Below are 16705 nucleotides of genomic sequence, written 5' to 3' on the forward strand. Positions count from 1 at the left end.
CGCTCTGTGTTTTGACACACTTGGCAGAAAACTGTGGCAGAGTGGGCTGCAGCAGCGAGGCACACCGAAGAAAGAGAAGTTTTGTTTTTGTTCCGGGCGAACGCAGCGGCGCAGCGCTCCTGTCGCTGTTCAGTCTATTTTTATTCGAAGTCCTCACCAGGCTTTTTATATATATAGTGGCCCCGTTTTCTGCTGCAGAGCTCCTACTCTTTTCATAATTACACTTAGGAAACAGCTTTGTAAGCATGCGAGTCTTATTCACAGGTGGTCGACTCATAACTGATATTTTTTCCGCAGTACAAAAGCGTAAAACGAGCATCTGGCTGTGGTTAAGATGCAACTTATACACACCTGTGACACTGTGGCTGAATGCTTCTGCTGCTCTGCGTCACTGCAGATACTCCTGACAGATTTTCAAGCTGCTTTCTTCCATGGCTGCTTTTCTTAGTGTTTATGTCAGTGTCTTTTTTCGCTTTCCCAGTTTTATATATGGGTCTATTATTTTCAGAGTAGAGATGGTAGAGAGGAATTTCAGGAGTGTTTGTTAATCAGCACTGATGGTCAGTTAAAGTATTTTGCCTGGAGGGTGATCTGGTTTCATTCCTTATTACTAAATGTTTGATTGCTTCACTATCAGGCTCATGCATGCGCGCACACACACACACACACACACACACACACACACACACACACACACACACACACACACACACACACACACACACACACACACACACACATACAAGCACGCCCAGCTTCCTCATAACCCTCCAAACACCCAAAGACAGATGTTAGGAGGTTTAAATCTAGGCTAAAAAAATGGAAGTCTGAAATTTTGGATATTTGATTTCTTGTTTTTTACATTTGTTTATATTTTACGTGCAAGCTGTAAAGAGGAATGTGATTGAGACAACATCTGTTCACGTCTTATCTCTGTTTATGTAGCATGGAATTCTTTTCATCTCTACAAAATGATTGAACTATTTTACACATACATTTCCACAATGCCAAAGACACACAAATTAGTTTATGACAGCAGGGGACGATATGCAGCCCTAATTGGGTGTAGCTAGTATGTAATGACTTTGTTTGTGTGTCTGACAGCTTTGGACGCAGCTTTGGAGTTCCAGCAGCAGCTGGTCGTGCCCGGCACTTGGAAGACAGAAGTGAAAGAGGAAAGCTCCAGTAGCGAAGAGGACGACGACGACGAAGAGGAGGAGCAGGAAGAAGACACAAGCCGCGAAGAGGAGGAGGTAGGTGAAGAAGCGAGTCGCACGCTCTTATCTCTACAAACTCTGAGGAAAATGATGCTCAAACTAGTCTTGTTTCCTGTCTGCAGGAGGAAGTGGAACCATTCCCAGAGGAGAGGGAGAATTTTCTTCAGCAGCTATACAAGTTCATGGAGGACAGAGGTGAGTCTGCATCCAGTTCAGTGCTGCTTCTCTTCAAAACAAGCCTGGTTTTTCTTTTCTTTTCCAGGTCAGGTCTCATTCTCACATTCCCCACCTCCTTTACTCATTTATCACTCTCGCGCTGCAGACTTTAATGCTGTCCCTAAACACACATTTTTCTAGTTTAAATATTCAAAGATTACTCATTTTCACAACCTGAAGTATATGGTTTGTGGCTGCTATTTGATTCATTTTGGTCATTAAATGTTCTGAAAACCAGTGGTGAAATGAAATGAAGTACATTTACTGAAATACTGCTCTTCTGTCAGAGGTACTTGTACTTTACCTGAGTCATGCTACTTTTTATTGCTCTTCATTTATTTGACAGCTTGCAAAATGTGACAAGCTTATAATATATGATGTACTGTTACAGATTTAACGACCCAGCAGTATGTAAAGTAGTTCAAATTAGCTCCACCTGTATTAACTACAACAGTAAAATGCTGCTTATAAATGAATGCATCAATATCAACAATCCCTAAGAAAAATGTATGAGGGCTTGAACTTTTAGTTAAGGTACATTTAAAATGGAGTGCATTTATTTTACAGTGTTACTACTTTTCCTAAAGTAAATTATCTGAATACTTCCTCCACCACTGCTTTAGCTTTATAAAATATGTTCATAAAAAGGTTTACATCAGATTTCTAACTTTAACTGCATCCTTGTGTTCGTCATCTCATCTGATGTCCTCGTTTCTCCTCTTCAGGTACTCCCATCAACAAGCGGCCTGTTCTGGGCTACAGGAACCTCAACCTGTTCAAGCTCTACAGGCTGGTGCACAAACTGGGAGGCTTTGACAACGTGAGTGCCACTTTGACAGCCATTTCCTCTTCTCGTTGTTTGATTTTTGGTCGCAGTTGAATGTTGACTGACTCTGTATCTGTCTCCCTTTGTGTCCACGTCGGAGCAGATTGAAAGCGGCGCCATCTGGAAACAAGTCTATCAGGATCTGGGGATCCCCGTGCTCAATTCAGCCGCTGGCTACAATGTCAAATGTGCTTACCGCAAGTACGTACAGACCCTGCCTCCACAACTACTCAAAGCTTTTAACACTGACATCCACTCTGTAGTTTTTCATCAACACTGACATGCAGTTTGTAGTGGGTTTTTTTTTTTAGCAAACTCCTCACACTTCTTTCAGTGCAGGTGCGAAGAAGAGGAGAGGAGCAATAAAATGTTTTGTGCTTTCATGCAGGTACTTGTATGGATTTGAGGAATACTGCACCTCCACCGCCATCACTTTCAGGATGGACCTCCCTTTGAAGCAGGGTCCCAAGGGAGAGGTGAAGTCTGAGGGCGAGGCAGCAGCCACAGCTCCCACATCGTCCAGCTCAGAAGAGCCGAAAGCACAGGCAGAGGGTGAACCTAGCAGCGTGCCGTCCGTCGTCTGCAAGGTGCGTTCTACCAAAAAATACTTTTTGATTAAATGAAGTATTTATCCAAACATTGTTTTTACTCTCCAGACAATGTACGTCTTTATATTAAAAGCATCCCTCCCTCTCTCTCTCTCTCCCTCAGGAGGAGAAACCCGATTTGACACGAAACAAAACGGATCCCGAAACGTCAAAAGCAGAGGGCAAGGACAGCGCAAACGAAGAGGACGAGGACGACGAGGAAGAAGAGGAAGAGGACGGCCCCCACAAGGGAGACACGGACGAGGGCTCTTCGACGTCTCGCATCGGAGCCGAGAACGTGAAGCAGGAGTGTGACGAGGAGCAGGAGAGCAAGGACAACTCTGGGTAGGTGGTCTGAAGGGACGGTGCCTCCACCAGGACGGTAAAAAAAACCAAAAAAAAAAACTTTAAAACACAAGCTCCATGCGGGGCTCCTGCATGGAGAAACTGTCACTTATTCAATCTGACCTCCAATATTTCAAAGTTTCTCCAGACACAGTAGCACCATGATGCTGAAAAAAAGCCCCTGAGGCTTTAACTTTCCTCGGTGGCAGTAAAAACCTAAGAGGCCGTAAGCAGATGAGGAGCAGTGACCCTTCTGACCTTAACGACACTAATACCCAGTATACCCACAATCCACCTCTACCTGCTAACCAGTGTACAGAGAGAGGAAAGCTCCACTCTCTCCTCTAACTAAGCTCTTACCCACTGCCCTCTGTGCTATTATTATTTCTCGTGGCTTAGTCGGCATCAGCTGGCAGAGACATCTTAGAGCACCAAAGCCTGACTGCTACCCTTCACTTGGCATGTCATGCTGTGCTCTCTCTGTCTCTCTCTCCCTCTCTTTGTCTATCACTCTCTCTCTCTCTCTCTGTCTCTATCTATCACTCTGGCTGGGACTGTGTGACCGTGGCCAGCCTCTCACTCACTCAGTGCACACAAACATGGCTGAGCTCTTCTTGATTTCTGCTCTGTTCTAATCTTTATAAAAATAAAAAAAAACAAACAGCTATCTGTCCTCTCTCCTTTCCTCTCTGACTCTCTTCTCTCATTTTCTTTATTTTTTGGCTTTTGGTGTTCAGCTTTATTAAATGTTCCATGTGTGTGAGTGTTGTCATTGATGCATTAGATCACTAGACGCAAGGTAATGCTTCAGATGCAAGTAACTTCCTGTGTTGACGAGTAGTTCCTCTTGGTAGTTGAGCGGTTTTGCTATAGCGAGCGGCCTTTTTCTCATATTGTTTCCTTTCCAGAGCGTCTGAATCAGTGCTCAGTGTCTAGTTTAGACCTCAGCCTGTGTTTGTTCACCCTGCACTTTGACACTTGTATTGAGGCTGTTGGATAAATGTGAAGGATCACTGGGGACTGACTAGGAACCACTGCCACATAAAACAATTAACCTCTAAGTTTACAGTTCACAACCTCATTGAACTGCTGTTTTTGATGTGACTGGTTGAAGGTACTGAAACATTCCTTTAAGATGCTTTTGCTGTTGCTTTTAGTAGCACTCTTTGTAGTTTTTATAACTCGCCGTTTATCATGTATGGGTTTTTTTGACAATTGGGAGGTACCTGATCCTTTAGTCTTTGTCAGGATCAGCAGTCCTCACAGATTAGGTGGCGGCGTGAGAGTTTACAGACTCACAGAACGGGCGACCCACAGGCTGATCTGATCTGAGCTTTCCTGATGATATCACATCTGTTTGATGTTCACAGGCTGTAATCTACACAGGACATGCAGAATGTTGGATCACATTTTCATTCCAGCAGCGCAGGCTGCTTGTAGCCAATGAGCGCTAGTTTACAGTGAGCTAAGCTTTAATTTATATGAATGACTGTATGATGGAGAGAAACCTAACTTACTGCTGTTGTACTCGGTTCTTTGCCTGATGAGGTGTACTCAGCTGTAGTGAAAAGGGTACAGCCCACTGAAGCCTGTCAGTGCATAATAATGCACATCGATTAAAGCTGTTTTTGGTGAAATTAGATGTCTTGATACAAGTGATGCATTTTACTTTTTTACTTTTTCATTATTGATTAATCTGCTTATATTTCTCATAGATTGTTTTCTAATTTGATCTGTCAGAAAATAGTGAAATATGCACATCACAATAATCCGGCAGAAGTGATGTCATCTAAACACTAAAGCTTGAATTTTCTGTAATTTAACACAAACATAATCCATATTTAAGAGCCATAAACCATTAAATGATTGGTGCTTTTATACTGATAGATTATCACAATAGTTGCAAGTAAATTTAAAGTAAATTGATAAATCAGTTATTATATACATTGTATATCTCAGTATATGACGGCATCTATATGTTTATTTGTGTTTTTTGACCATAATTATCACTGAGAGGTGGAAAAGGTTGATGCAGTGTTAGTCTGTGTTTTTTTTTAATCAGTTGGTGTTTTGAAGTCTACTGTGTCGCCAGGCTCGGGAGTGTTAACAGTTCCTTCAGTTGTCGCACCCGTCCTGCTGCACAAACTGGTACATCTTCATGATTGTGGCTTGTTGAAAACGAGCTCTCGGCAGCAGAAAGCAGGTCCCGAGCAGTATGCGTGAGAGGCATTGTGAGTCACACCGTTTTTGTAGTCGCCGTTCTCTGTGGCAGCGGACCAAATTGGATATTGCGGCCGTGCGCTTCCCTTTAACGCTGTAGTCTCGCTTTAAGTTGCTGCGCTGCCTGCCAAGTCGTGCTTTGCCGTGCTAACCTGCCCCCTGTGGCCCCTGCGCCTAAACCACTTACTGGCACTCCTGCACTCCGCCCGTGTTACCCTCCAGCTTCGACATCTCCTGACTGTTTCCCACTAGCTCCTCCTTGTGGCTGTTTGTGTTTCTTACTTTGTGTGTGTGTGTGTGAGAGAGAGAGAGAGAGAAAGAAATAGAGAGAGTGTGAGTGTGTGAGTAAGAATCCCAAGTATGTTGTGTGTGGATGTAGGGCTAGATAGCCTAACAGTAGTGTTATTTCCCATGCAAGATGACTGATTTTGCCATGAAAGAATGATGTTTTTATTGCTGAAACACTCCATGTACTGTTCTGTGAAAGGCTTACTGTAAATGATTCAGTTGTTTATACTGCAGTTTGCTGTAGGTTACACTGGACTAGAGTTTAGGGGAAGTTTATGAGATCAGCTTACTGGACAAATTTTGAGATGGGAAACCTGTCTTTGTAGTTACGGGCTTTTTTTTTTGTTTTTGTAATGAGACAGGGCAGGTAAGGGTGTGGAGAAATATATCAGTAAAACTTGGCTTCTTAGCAGCAGGCAGTGAGGTGGGCGGGTGTGAGGGTTTGGGGCTCTGTGGTGTTCAATTGGGGCAGCCTAGGGCCAGGAAGTGCTGAACTGTTTTTCTTGCAGGGATGACAGCAGTCAGGAGGGGGAGGAAGGGGAGGAGTTTGAGTGTTACCCCCCGGGGATGAAGGTGCAGGTGAGGTATGGGCGAGGCCGCAATCTGAAGACGTACGAGGCCACTGTGAAAGAGGCAGACGTGGAGGGGGGAGAGGTGCTCTACCTGGTGCACTACTGTGGCTGGAACGTCAGGTAAGACAGGACCTGGGGAGAATCACCTAACGTCTATATTCACCCTAAAAAAAAACAAAAAAAACAACCAAAAATAAACATCTTTTTAACGTTTGATTCAGCTCAGGGGATCACCACTACATGGGTATCCCCCGCAGCCGTAACAGATACATCCCTTTCCTCACAATTCTGCTTCATCTTCTCTAGTCCCATGGTCAGTACTCTGATTATGGAGAACACTGGGCCATCTAGTGGCAGAAACAGAATTGGGTATTGGGTTGACGTGGATCAGTCCTCAGCTTCCCTTACTCAGTTTTGACTGAATCCCCCGTCTGTCTGTCCCCCAGCTGTCTGTCTCTCAACAAAATCCACAGACAGGCTGATTTCTTTAAATCAACTTTACTCTAGTAATTTCCAAGCAGTGGTTTTGTTGTTTTTTTTAACAAATCTTCTTAGATCCTTCAATATCGATGCATTCATGTGAGCTACCCTGATCTCTGAAAGGCCAACTAAAGTGCTGCTACACTCACCTCTACCTCTCAACCCTCTCCCCCCTCCCCAGCGGGTCAGGGTTAACGCAGTGTTACGTAGAGTGTTAGGGTACCATGACACAGAGGTTCTAACTAGTGCAATCAGCATTTCATTGTCTCAATGTTGTTGTGTGGTCCTCTAGCACTCTATAAAAGACAGCGGGATGTTCTCTGCATTGTGTCTTGTCGTGTGTGATGTCGTGAAACTTTTCATTTTCTCCTCATACGACCCAAGTAGCACCCTTGGTACTGTCGGAACTCTGTTGAATATGATTTGTGTGGTGGTCGGTGTTAACATTGTTTCTTTCTTCATCGTAAAGGTTTGTCTTTTCCACATAAACACCATGGGATCTCTTCCTTTGCTGTTGAGGCTTATTGTGTCACAGCAACATGTTGGGGTCAGACAGTAGAGGTGTCTGTGTGATGGGTGGTGTGAGAGAATATTATATCTGGAGCTCCTCTCTGAGATCTGAATGATGAAATTGTCTTTTGTCTCTGTACTTGATTTTTTTTTTTGTAGATATGATGAATGGATCAAAGCAGACAAGATTGTTCGCCCCGCCAATAAGAATGTACCAAAAATAAAGCACCGCAAAAAAATAAAGGTACGGGTTTCGGGTTCGAGTTGCAACTTTTTTTTTTAGCCTAAACCTGGTTTGATGTGACAACGTGAATGACTGACTGTGCTTTATTCTGACAGAACAAAGCCGAGAGGGAGCGAGACAGGCTGGAGAGGCTCAATGACAGAGAAGTCCTCGGCCCTTCACCCAACACTAACCGCGTCCCACGCACCAAATGTGGCCTGAGTCAGGATGTCTTTTCCAAGATGGACGAGGGTGAGGACAAAGGGACTCAGCAGCAGTCTCCAGTCAAGTCTATAGAAATTACCTCTATCCTCAATGGCCTGCAAGGTAGCAACACTCATAAGCCTGTAGTCCTTATTAACACTTACAGCAGATTAGGACTGTTTCACTCTGACTTGGCTGATTGTTATATGTCTCCGTTGTGTCCCTGCTGAAGCTAACACTTGTGTCTTGTTTTCCTCAGCCTCCGAGCTATCCACAGACGAAAGCGAGCACGAAGATGAGGGGGAGCATAATGAAGAGGACCGTCCTGGTTGCAGAGACAGGAAGGGCCCGCAGGAGCCACCGCAAACATCGGAGCGCTGGGAGAGCGGGACCCCTCCCGAAGCATCCAAACCTTCTCCAGTCTCAGGGAAGAACCAGGATTTAGTCAGCGCAGAGAGCACAGATGTGGGGAAGCGCAGAAACCAGACAGAGTTAGAGGGAGAGGCGAGCACCAGGAAGAGGAAATCTGACAGTGCAGCAGAGAGGATACCGAAAGGCCAATCCAAAGCTAAGACCAGGAACACGAGGAGTGCGGACTGGTTGCCTGGGAGCTCGCCCAGGAAGCTGGAGGAGAGGGGTGCTGGTCCTGTGGAGGAGAGGGGGGCCTCGTCTAGCAGCAGTTCAGATGATGAGGGGCCAGCACTTGCCAAATCCCAGCCGGAGGAGAGTGAACGAAGCCGCCCTAAAACCAAAGGTTCCCCTTCTAAGAAGTACAACGGGATGAAGGAGAAGAACAAAAGCGGCAGACAAGCTGCATTCTGGGAAATCCCTGAAAGAGCCAAGACGTCTGGGAATGCAGAGGAAAGGCCTGCTGTCCGCTCTAAAGGCCAGAAGGATGTGTGGTCCAGTATCCAGGCACAGTGGCCCAAGAAGACTCTCAAAGAGTTATTCTCTGACTCAGACACAGAAGCTGCCAATTCTCCTCCTCCACCCGTGCCCTCCTGCCTGGAGGAGCAGAGTGTGGAACAGCACGCTGGACCTGAGGACGAAGCCTCAGAGGAGCAGATGGAAAACGACAAACTACAGGAGTTTCCCAGTAGTGGCAGTAACTCTGTACTCAATACACCACCTACTACACCAGAGTCCCCCTTAGGTGGAGGCAGTACAGCAGAAGACTCTGGCCAGCCTCAGCCTTCCTCCCCGCCACCGTCCATACCCCCCGCCTTGCCTTCAGAGCCGGCTTCTGCCGCCCTTCCACCAGGACCCATACAGGAGGAAGTGACAGGTGGGCGCAGTGAGACAGACAGCAGCACGGTGGAGGTGGAGAGTCTGGGTGGGGAGCTGCAGGACCTACCTCAGGAGGAAGGGGCGGGTTCCCCCTCAAAGGTGTTCGACGCGACTCTCTCCTGCAACAGCAGCAGCAACTGCAGCCTAGAGCTGAGCAGCAGCAGCCAGCAGGAAAGTGAGCAGAAGTCCAAAGGTACAAAAAGCAGATATACTTTATCAGGTGAAGAAATACAAGCTGACGACTTATTTTACAGTCTGCCTGTTCCCTCACCATCTCCTCACATTTTCTTTGTAGCATCTGTGAGTCAGAAGCGGCAGAAGGAATCACAGACAGGTGGAGCCTCAAAGAAACACAAGCCAAACCGCAAGAGCCTAGGTGTGCCTCCCAAAAAGAATAGGAAAACAGGTGAGGAGAGCTGAGGATGGAATTGCTAATATTCTGCTGGTCTGTAGGGTTACTGTTTTATATCAACTCATTTCCTGACATTATGTTACAGAACGCAGGTGAGAGGGGATGTGAGATTTTGCCCGATCGCTGTCCACTTCTTTAATTTTTATCGCTGTCTTCTTCTCTCCTCCAGCCAACAGCAGTGACAGTGAGGACCAGTCTGTTGTTGAGGGCACTGCCAAATCAACCCCCTCTAAGAACAACGCATCTGACGTGAAAGCTGCCAGCTCGCCCAAGTGTCGCGGACGATCTCCCCCTTCGAGCCATAAATACCACAAGCAGGGTGACGGCGACCACGCACAGCACAGAGAAAACCATGGAAGATCACCACGTGTCTATAAGTGGAGCTTCCAGATGTGTAAGTGTATAGGTATAGATATAGATAATGTGACTTTTAAAAATTAATGAACAGTATGTGTGTCTATACCCTTGTGACTTAAACTCAAAACTTGTTGTCATGTCCCAGCTGACCTGGAGAAGATGAGCAGTCTGGAGAGGATCTCTTTTCTTCAGGAGAAGCTGCAGGACATCAGGAACCACTACCTCTCCCTCAAGTCTGAGGTGGCCTCTATTGACAGACGACGGAAACGCATGAAGAAGAAAGAACGAGAAAGTGAGTCAAACCGTGATCTCAGCTGCACTGAGTTGTCTCCACCTGCTTGCTTTCAAACTAACTTTAACCAAACTGCTGCATCTGTTTCACAGGCACGGTGGCTGCTTCTTCCTCCTCGTCGTCCTCCTCCTCACCGTCCTCAAGCTCACTGACAGCAGCAGTCATGCTGACATTGGCTGACCCGCCTGTGTCATCCTCATCCTCCTCTTCACAGAACTCTGGGGTATCAGTGGAGTGCAGGTGACAGGACATACCAGCGAGGAAGCACCGCACTAAGCACTTAACCAGCACCCTGGGGTCGCCAGCCCCATTCCCTTTCAACAGGACGGAAAAGTCAACCTTCATACTGTAACTACTGGGGCACAAAAACCAGACCAGAGACAAAAATACAACAAGAAACAAGCACTATTTTCTATTGACAACTGTTTCCTTGGCAAGCTAATGGCACTTAAGTGCACTTTTATGAAGATTGTGTACGGGGATGAAATTTGTCCAAAAAAAATAAGGAAAAAAATACAAAATTGTCTTATGCGCTCTCCTTAATTGAACATTTATAAGAATTGTTTTTGCAAGCAATAATTGTTTCCATTTGATAAAATTGTATCGGTAAGGGATGATTTCCAGCGAAGACCCCTCTCTGCTCTGTCCTCGTAACTCAACATGGTGCAGCCTGTGCTGGCCATTTTTTTATGGGGAACTCAGAGGAACACTGCCACATTGGCATTAAGGGCGTACTAAATGTATAACTCTGCCACGTTCTCTGTCCACTATCATTAAAAAGGCCTTTGTGTGGCTCAACCTCATGTGGTTTTCAAGGCTCCCTGCACATATTTGCATTGAGTCATGTACAGACGGGTGACAAATTAAAGGAAAAAACCTGAATAAATGAGTGGAGAAACCTAACGAGTGCAGATGCTCCCACACAGGTGCACTGGATGGTACAATTAAGCAATTAAACAATTAACAACATTAACAATGGTGCTCTGTGGCATGTCTAAAAACGCTGAACAGGGCCAATTCATTCTGATTTTGTGAGGATGTGATCAGACTGTCAAAAACAGTCCAACATTTAGATAGAGAGGGATGTTATAGTAGGGTTGGAGGGCACACATCGCTCATAACAAAGACACTGGTCTACAGATGTGGAAAAAAACTGGTCAGTTGAGTCAGCGTTTTCCACCACCAGCACCAGAATGGTGTTCAGAGGCTAGTAGGAGACTTCATGTTTGTTTTTCCTCTTAATTTGTCACCTGTCCTAGGTGGAGATGGATAGGGTTTCAGACCATCATAGCTCCACTGTCAAACACAGTGGATAGATATGGAATGATACTGTAGTGCCTTTTTGTTCTTTTCCATGGGGCACTTTGAGAAAGGACAGCAATTTTTTTCCTGATCCTCTTCTCAAATCAGAGGGTCGCCTGGAATAATGTGTCCCTTACAAAAGACTGAAGAATGCTATACGAATGAGCAGGCAGTGAAGGGCTGTGTATGACAGATAATGATAGTTTTTATCAGCAAATGGTAATATTTAAGGATTGTAAATGATAAAGCAGAACTCCTATACTGGATCACCTGTAATCTACTACTGAATAATCATCAAGCTTGGATATACTGTTAAGTTTGGTAGTATAAAATGTGCAATGATGGTGAATGCAATGGTCACATTACTTCAGTTCATCAGCCTTTTAAAAGCCCATCTGCTTTTTTTTCTTTCTTTTTTCTCCATTGCTCATGAACCCCTCCCCCTCCCCCCGGTCCTATCGTCTTCACTGAAAATTTGAAGACGCACATCTGAAACTGGATTAAGTTCACTTGAAAGCAGCCATAGGAGGTATTTGCAGCACGTACTCTACTGCATAACTTAAGAATGAAGCTGAATCCCACATTTGCAGTGTTTCAAACAACATGAAGTTATTTAATTAAGTACACTTTGCTTTCATTGAGTAAAGCTTACTTGTTTGGCATCCTTCTCATTTTACATACGATCAATAATGACATGCCAGCTTTCTCATCTTCTGTTTTAAACAGTCTTCCTCTCATTCTCATCCTTACCAAAAAATGTTTGGTTCTGTCTCATGTACTATGGCCAGAATAAAGGTAAAGATATTGTAAATGTGCATTTATATCATAAAGTGACGTATGTGTATACATTTCTGAAGACATCTCCAGTGTTTCCTTTGTATAGACCCCCTACTGTATGATAACCTGAAGTTATGTTTTTGTTTGGCACTTGTATGTAATTGTATGCTTTGGTTATACATTTGTATATTGAGAAGTGTTTTGAGTCAAGCTATTTAATATCTTGCACTGTTAATAACATGTACTTTTCTGTACAGACAGTTTTACGGTTTTAACTGTAGTTTGAGTGTAAATACTGAGGGTTACAGCATGTTTGTTCTCCCGCCTTTGTCCTCATTCTTGTTCTCTTGTAGGAACAGAGTTACTTGGGTTCATTTATGTTCTGTTCTGCCTCTTTCATAAGTTTCACTAGTTAATTTGTCCCTTTCTCTTTTTTTAATTTCATGTTTTGCTTTAGTTTGTATTCTGTTTTGTTTTCTATAGCTTGTGCTTTTAAGAGAAGAATGGTGGTTTTGGATGCGGCTGAACTATTTTCCAACTTGTACATGGCCTGAAACTAAAGCTGTGTGAACCTGTATATGGAAAATGGTCTGGATTATAGATTAACAGAAAGTAATGGAGCTTATTGAAAAATGCTCAATAGTATTTATTAGGCTCATCTGATGATGGTCATTGTGTAATTTATTGTAAAAATGTAAGCAAAGCAGAAGCCTCTGTTTGAAATAAATGCCATAGTTTGTGAAGTAACCAGTGTGTCTGCTGCCATCAGTGTTGAAAGTAACAACTCAAGTATAGTTCTGAGTTATTTCTATGTTACTTGAGTGATATTAGTTTATTATACTCTACACGTATACTTCATTTTCATTGTTTTGTATTATTAGTCCAGGTAAATATCGCACTCCACTACATGTATTTAACAACAGTAGTTACTGTTAAGTAAAGTAGCCATATTTATCGTAATTATGTACATTAAATCATCAGCAGGTAAGCTTACTTTAACTTGGAGGGTACATTCAGGAATATTTGGACATTTTCTCATCAACAAAAATAATAAATTTACTATTATTTACCTATTTCAGCAGCTTGTAACATTTGTTGTTAGTTTTCTTTCTCCTCCAACTGGCCAAATATTAAAATATAAAAAACACAATTCCTCAGTACACAAATTGAGGAAAACCTCACACAAAACAAACAAATCCATAAAGGACATAGAAAAAATATGAAAGGCACAGGATTTTAAAAAAAACAGCACAAAGGATAGAATGTTTAAAAACAATAGAAATTCAAATAAGCAAAATAGAAATATGTAAACTTATGACTAATTAAGTATTTTAAAATAAATAAGGAAAAAAAAGCAGTAACTTGTTAGTTGTCATGCTGCTGTTATTTAGATATCACGAAAAAATGAGAAACAAACAAGTTTGTAAATTAAAATGTGAAAACGTATTTTATTTTTTGTTTATAAAGTAGCCTATAACTTAGTTAAATTATGTTTGCTCAATTATATTTAAACCCGTTTACGCAATTAAGTGCACATAACACAATTTCACCCATACAGTTATGAAACATAGGATTAATAAAGAGTGTAATGTTGTTCCTTTTTAGGGCAAAATCATAAACATGGAAGCAATACTTACATAAAATGAATGAAAAAAACACCAACTACCATCCTAAAACAAAGCTGGAGACTGCTGACAGGCTGCCACTGAGGTGCTGTTACCCGACTGTACCACTAGGGGGATCCTGGCCCCTCATGAGTGGTTGGTGGACCTGAATGACGAATAGCAAAACTCGCGAGAGTCTAACCATCCGGTTTATCCAACCCTAGCGTGAGCAGCCGCAGTCATGATGAGCGGTAAGACGAGCGCGGTAGTCGCCGGGGTGTGCGGGGCCGTTTTCATCGCATACTGTATTTATTTTGACAGAAAACGACGGAGTGACCCTAACTTCAAGAAAAAGCTACTTGAACGTAAGTGTTTGAGCTGCGGGGAGCAGAGGAAGCTAACTAATGAGAGCACTGGGGGAATGTTAGCTTAGCTTCCATGTGGCTAATAGTTGTATAACTTAAAATTTTAAGCTATGCTGTCCCTTTTCATCTATTTGTAACGTCAAATTACACTGAGCGTGGTTAGTGGTAACATTTACTTCAACTTATGTTTTTATTAATTTCGCTGTTGGGCAGGATATATAAGCAGAAGAAGCACGTTGTAGCTGCCAGCTAACTGTTAGCTGCCACACGTGTGTCTACTGCGTTATTAGGTAACTTTACATTACAGCAGTTTAAAGTCAGCTTTGTCTCACAGGTAGGAGAAAGCAAAACGTTTCTAATGCGAAGTCTGGACTGGCAAGGGTAGGACACATGGGACACTTGAATTACAGTTAATTTGTTTCTATCAGGGACCAAAGTGTGCGTTTCTGAACCTTTTCTGTGTTCATTTTAAGCTCCCTGACTTGAAGGATGCGGAAGCTGTTCAGAAATTCTTCCTGGAGGAAATCCAGCTGGGCGAGGAGCTGCTGTCACAAGGTGTGTTACAAGTCTATTCAATCAGGAACAGAAGTTATCCTGTGTTGTAGTGCTGGAAACACTTAACACAGTACACGAGGAGCTGAGGCTGCAGCTAGTAATAAGTACTTATAACAATCATACAGGGATACAAACTGTACTTTACTATTTGTCACTGTGTACTAAATGACTTTAATCAAATCCTCCATTATTTTGCCTTTTTTTGTCAGTATTGTGGCTAAAATGTTTAATTTTTGCAGCGACCTTTTCCAATAAATGACTTTGTTGTATGTACTGACTCACTTCCTCTCTTAAAAAGCACAACTGTTACTGTACAGAACACTCCAGTGCTAATTTTAAAATGTTTAATCTGAACATGAGAACCATGGACTCAGTTATATAAATATACAATGTTATACTTCATAAATACACTTTCACCTCAACATTATCAACAAATAAAACTGGCAAATAATGCCATTAACATAAACATACAGTTGCACTGACCTTTTTCCCTAATCCTAACAGGTGAGTTTGAGAAGGGCGTGGACCACCTGACCAACGCAATTGCAGTGTGCGGTCAACCTCAACAGCTGCTTCAAGTACTTCAGCAGACGCTGCCGCCTCCAGTCTTCCAGATGTTGCTCACCAAACTGCCCACCATCAGCCAGGTGAGGATTTTCAGCATCTCTCATCAGCACGAGTGTGCGGTTTTTATTTCTGAGCATCTTTAATAAACCCCCCAGTTGCATTTGTGGTCTCTGGGACAAGAAAAGGTGCAAGATCAATTTTAGAATCCAAAGCTGAGAGTCATGTGTCAGTTGCTCTTAGTTATTTCACCTCTAAGACAGAAATACTGTTATAATGATAAATGTTTGTTGCTACTGTACTTGTGTTTAAGATGTGGATGTGAAAGATGCGGTGTGACTTATGAGAAGTTTATTCTTTCTTTTTTTTTTACAGCGAATCGTCAATGCTCAGTCTCTAACAGAAGATGATGTTGAATGAACGAGTGTGAGCTGAAAACCTGCTGTTATGATTTCGTAAAGAGATTTCAGAAACTGATCTTTGTGCACTATTTGGTAAGCATGACTGCAGTAGTGAGTGAAGGACTGTGTGAACGCAAATATTTGGGCGCCAGACGACCACAATCCTCCACTGTAATAGTGTGCCGGGCCTAAAGAAATTCCTTTTTACATTATGTTTTTGGGAAATGTCAAACTCATTCCATATTTCTAATCCTGTTAACACCAGAGTTAATGTTTTCTAGCTGTATTTTTTTCTTTTCTATTTATTTCCCTAAAACATCATCATGTGTTATGTTTTGGGGTCTTTGCTGATAAGTGTACTTAATAAAAGATAAAAAGCTGTGTAGTGTAGCTGATTTAATACTTATTGCTGCACAGTTGATATAAATGTGAAATGTGTGGGTGTCTACACAAATGAGAACACTTGTTATTGCAAATTGTCATTATGTCTTCTGAAATTGTTTAAATGTTATTTTTATATTCCAGTCTTGCATATCTGTACATGTTTTTGTGCAGAAATTTCAACAATAAAACATTTTAAAGTCAAACTGAAGCTCCTGAGTTTCCATTTGCCTGTAGATGGCAGTAGCAATGCACAGGAAAATCTGAATCATGTCATGTTTTGAAATATGGAGCCTGGGCAATTTTTCTCTTTGTTAAGCTGGAGTAATTGTGCTGAAATCAAGGAAATATTGCTCAGCTTTTTTAAATTTTTTTAATAATGCCACATGAAAACAATTGCTACTTGAAAAATGTTGAATATGGAGAATAATGTAAACCATTATCTAAGGGCTCAATCACAAGCACACTTAAGTCTATACATGTTAAATTTAACTGCAAAAACCATGAATATTGACCTTCAGCATGTTAGTGAATCCTTGACACCATTTAAGAAAATACAGGCAAGGCTAGAACAAGGTTTAATTGCCATCTTGAGAGTACAGTATTCCTGTTTCCACCCAGCGTGGTGAAACACATGAGCTTGTGTGAGTACATTGAGCCGCAGTGTCTTTATTGTGAATGGCTTTATTGTGTGTGCAGGGGAGCGAAAGTGGAACAGCT

At 42.7% G+C, this 16705-nt stretch overlaps 2 protein-coding genes and 1 non-coding gene across 4 annotated transcripts in view; all 3 read left to right on the plus strand.

Moving 5' to 3' along the window:
- arid4b (AT-rich interaction domain 4B) overlaps positions 1-12862 on the plus strand; it is a 39208-nt gene extending 26346 nt beyond the window's left edge. The window contains exons 11-24 of one of the 2 annotated variants that reach the window (XM_062429930.1): positions 1105-1253; positions 1340-1412; positions 2159-2253; positions 2363-2460; positions 2648-2846; positions 2971-3191; positions 6209-6391; positions 7421-7505; positions 7601-7811; positions 7948-9168; positions 9271-9381; positions 9557-9781; positions 9890-10036; positions 10129-12862. In XM_062429930.1, the coding sequence (XP_062285914.1) occupies positions 1105-1253; positions 1340-1412; positions 2159-2253; positions 2363-2460; positions 2648-2846; positions 2971-3191; positions 6209-6391; positions 7421-7505; positions 7601-7811; positions 7948-9168; positions 9271-9381; positions 9557-9781; positions 9890-10036; positions 10129-10280 (3170 nt within the window). In that variant the 3' untranslated portion in view covers positions 10281-12862. The remainder of the gene's footprint in view (positions 1-1104; positions 1254-1339; positions 1413-2158; positions 2254-2362; positions 2461-2647; positions 2847-2970; positions 3192-6208; positions 6392-7420; positions 7506-7600; positions 7812-7947; positions 9169-9270; positions 9382-9556; positions 9782-9889; positions 10037-10128) is intronic. The other variant, XM_062429931.1, reaches the window with a different exon arrangement.
- Positions 12863-13939: 1077 nt separating this feature from the next.
- Positions 13940-16160, plus strand: tomm20a (translocase of outer mitochondrial membrane 20). The gene is made up of 5 exons (XM_062430412.1): positions 13940-14084; positions 14419-14465; positions 14558-14639; positions 15144-15286; positions 15579-16160. Exons 1-5 carry the CDS (start codon positions 13961-13963, stop codon positions 15621-15623), a joined length of 441 nt encoding a protein of 146 aa, XP_062286396.1. The 5' UTR covers positions 13940-13960; the 3' UTR covers positions 15624-16160.
- On the plus strand, positions 15338-15468 carry LOC133992374 (small nucleolar RNA SNORA14). The gene has a single exon (XR_009927035.1). It is a non-coding gene; the product is annotated as a small nucleolar RNA SNORA14 (small nucleolar RNA).
- Positions 16161-16705: the final 545 nt, after the last annotated feature.

This window comes from Scomber scombrus, chromosome 12, assembly GCF_963691925.1.
Source record: "Scomber scombrus chromosome 12, fScoSco1.1, whole genome shotgun sequence".
Taxonomy (NCBI): Eukaryota; Metazoa; Chordata; class Actinopteri; order Scombriformes; family Scombridae; genus Scomber; species Scomber scombrus.

Bases quoted from the DNA above. Each gene is read 5' to 3' on its own strand.
- tomm20a (XM_062430412.1), top strand. From the start codon at position 13,961: ATGATGAGCGGTAAGACGAGCGCGGTAGTCGCCGGGGTGTGCGGGGCC. The intron at 14,466-14,557 runs GTAGGACACATG...GTTCATTTTAAG, and splicing joins CGAAGTCTGGACTGGCAAGG to CTCCCTGACTTGAAGGATGC. The intron at 15,287-15,578 runs GTGAGGATTTTC...TTTTTTTTACAG, and splicing joins AACTGCCCACCATCAGCCAG to CGAATCGTCAATGCTCAGTC.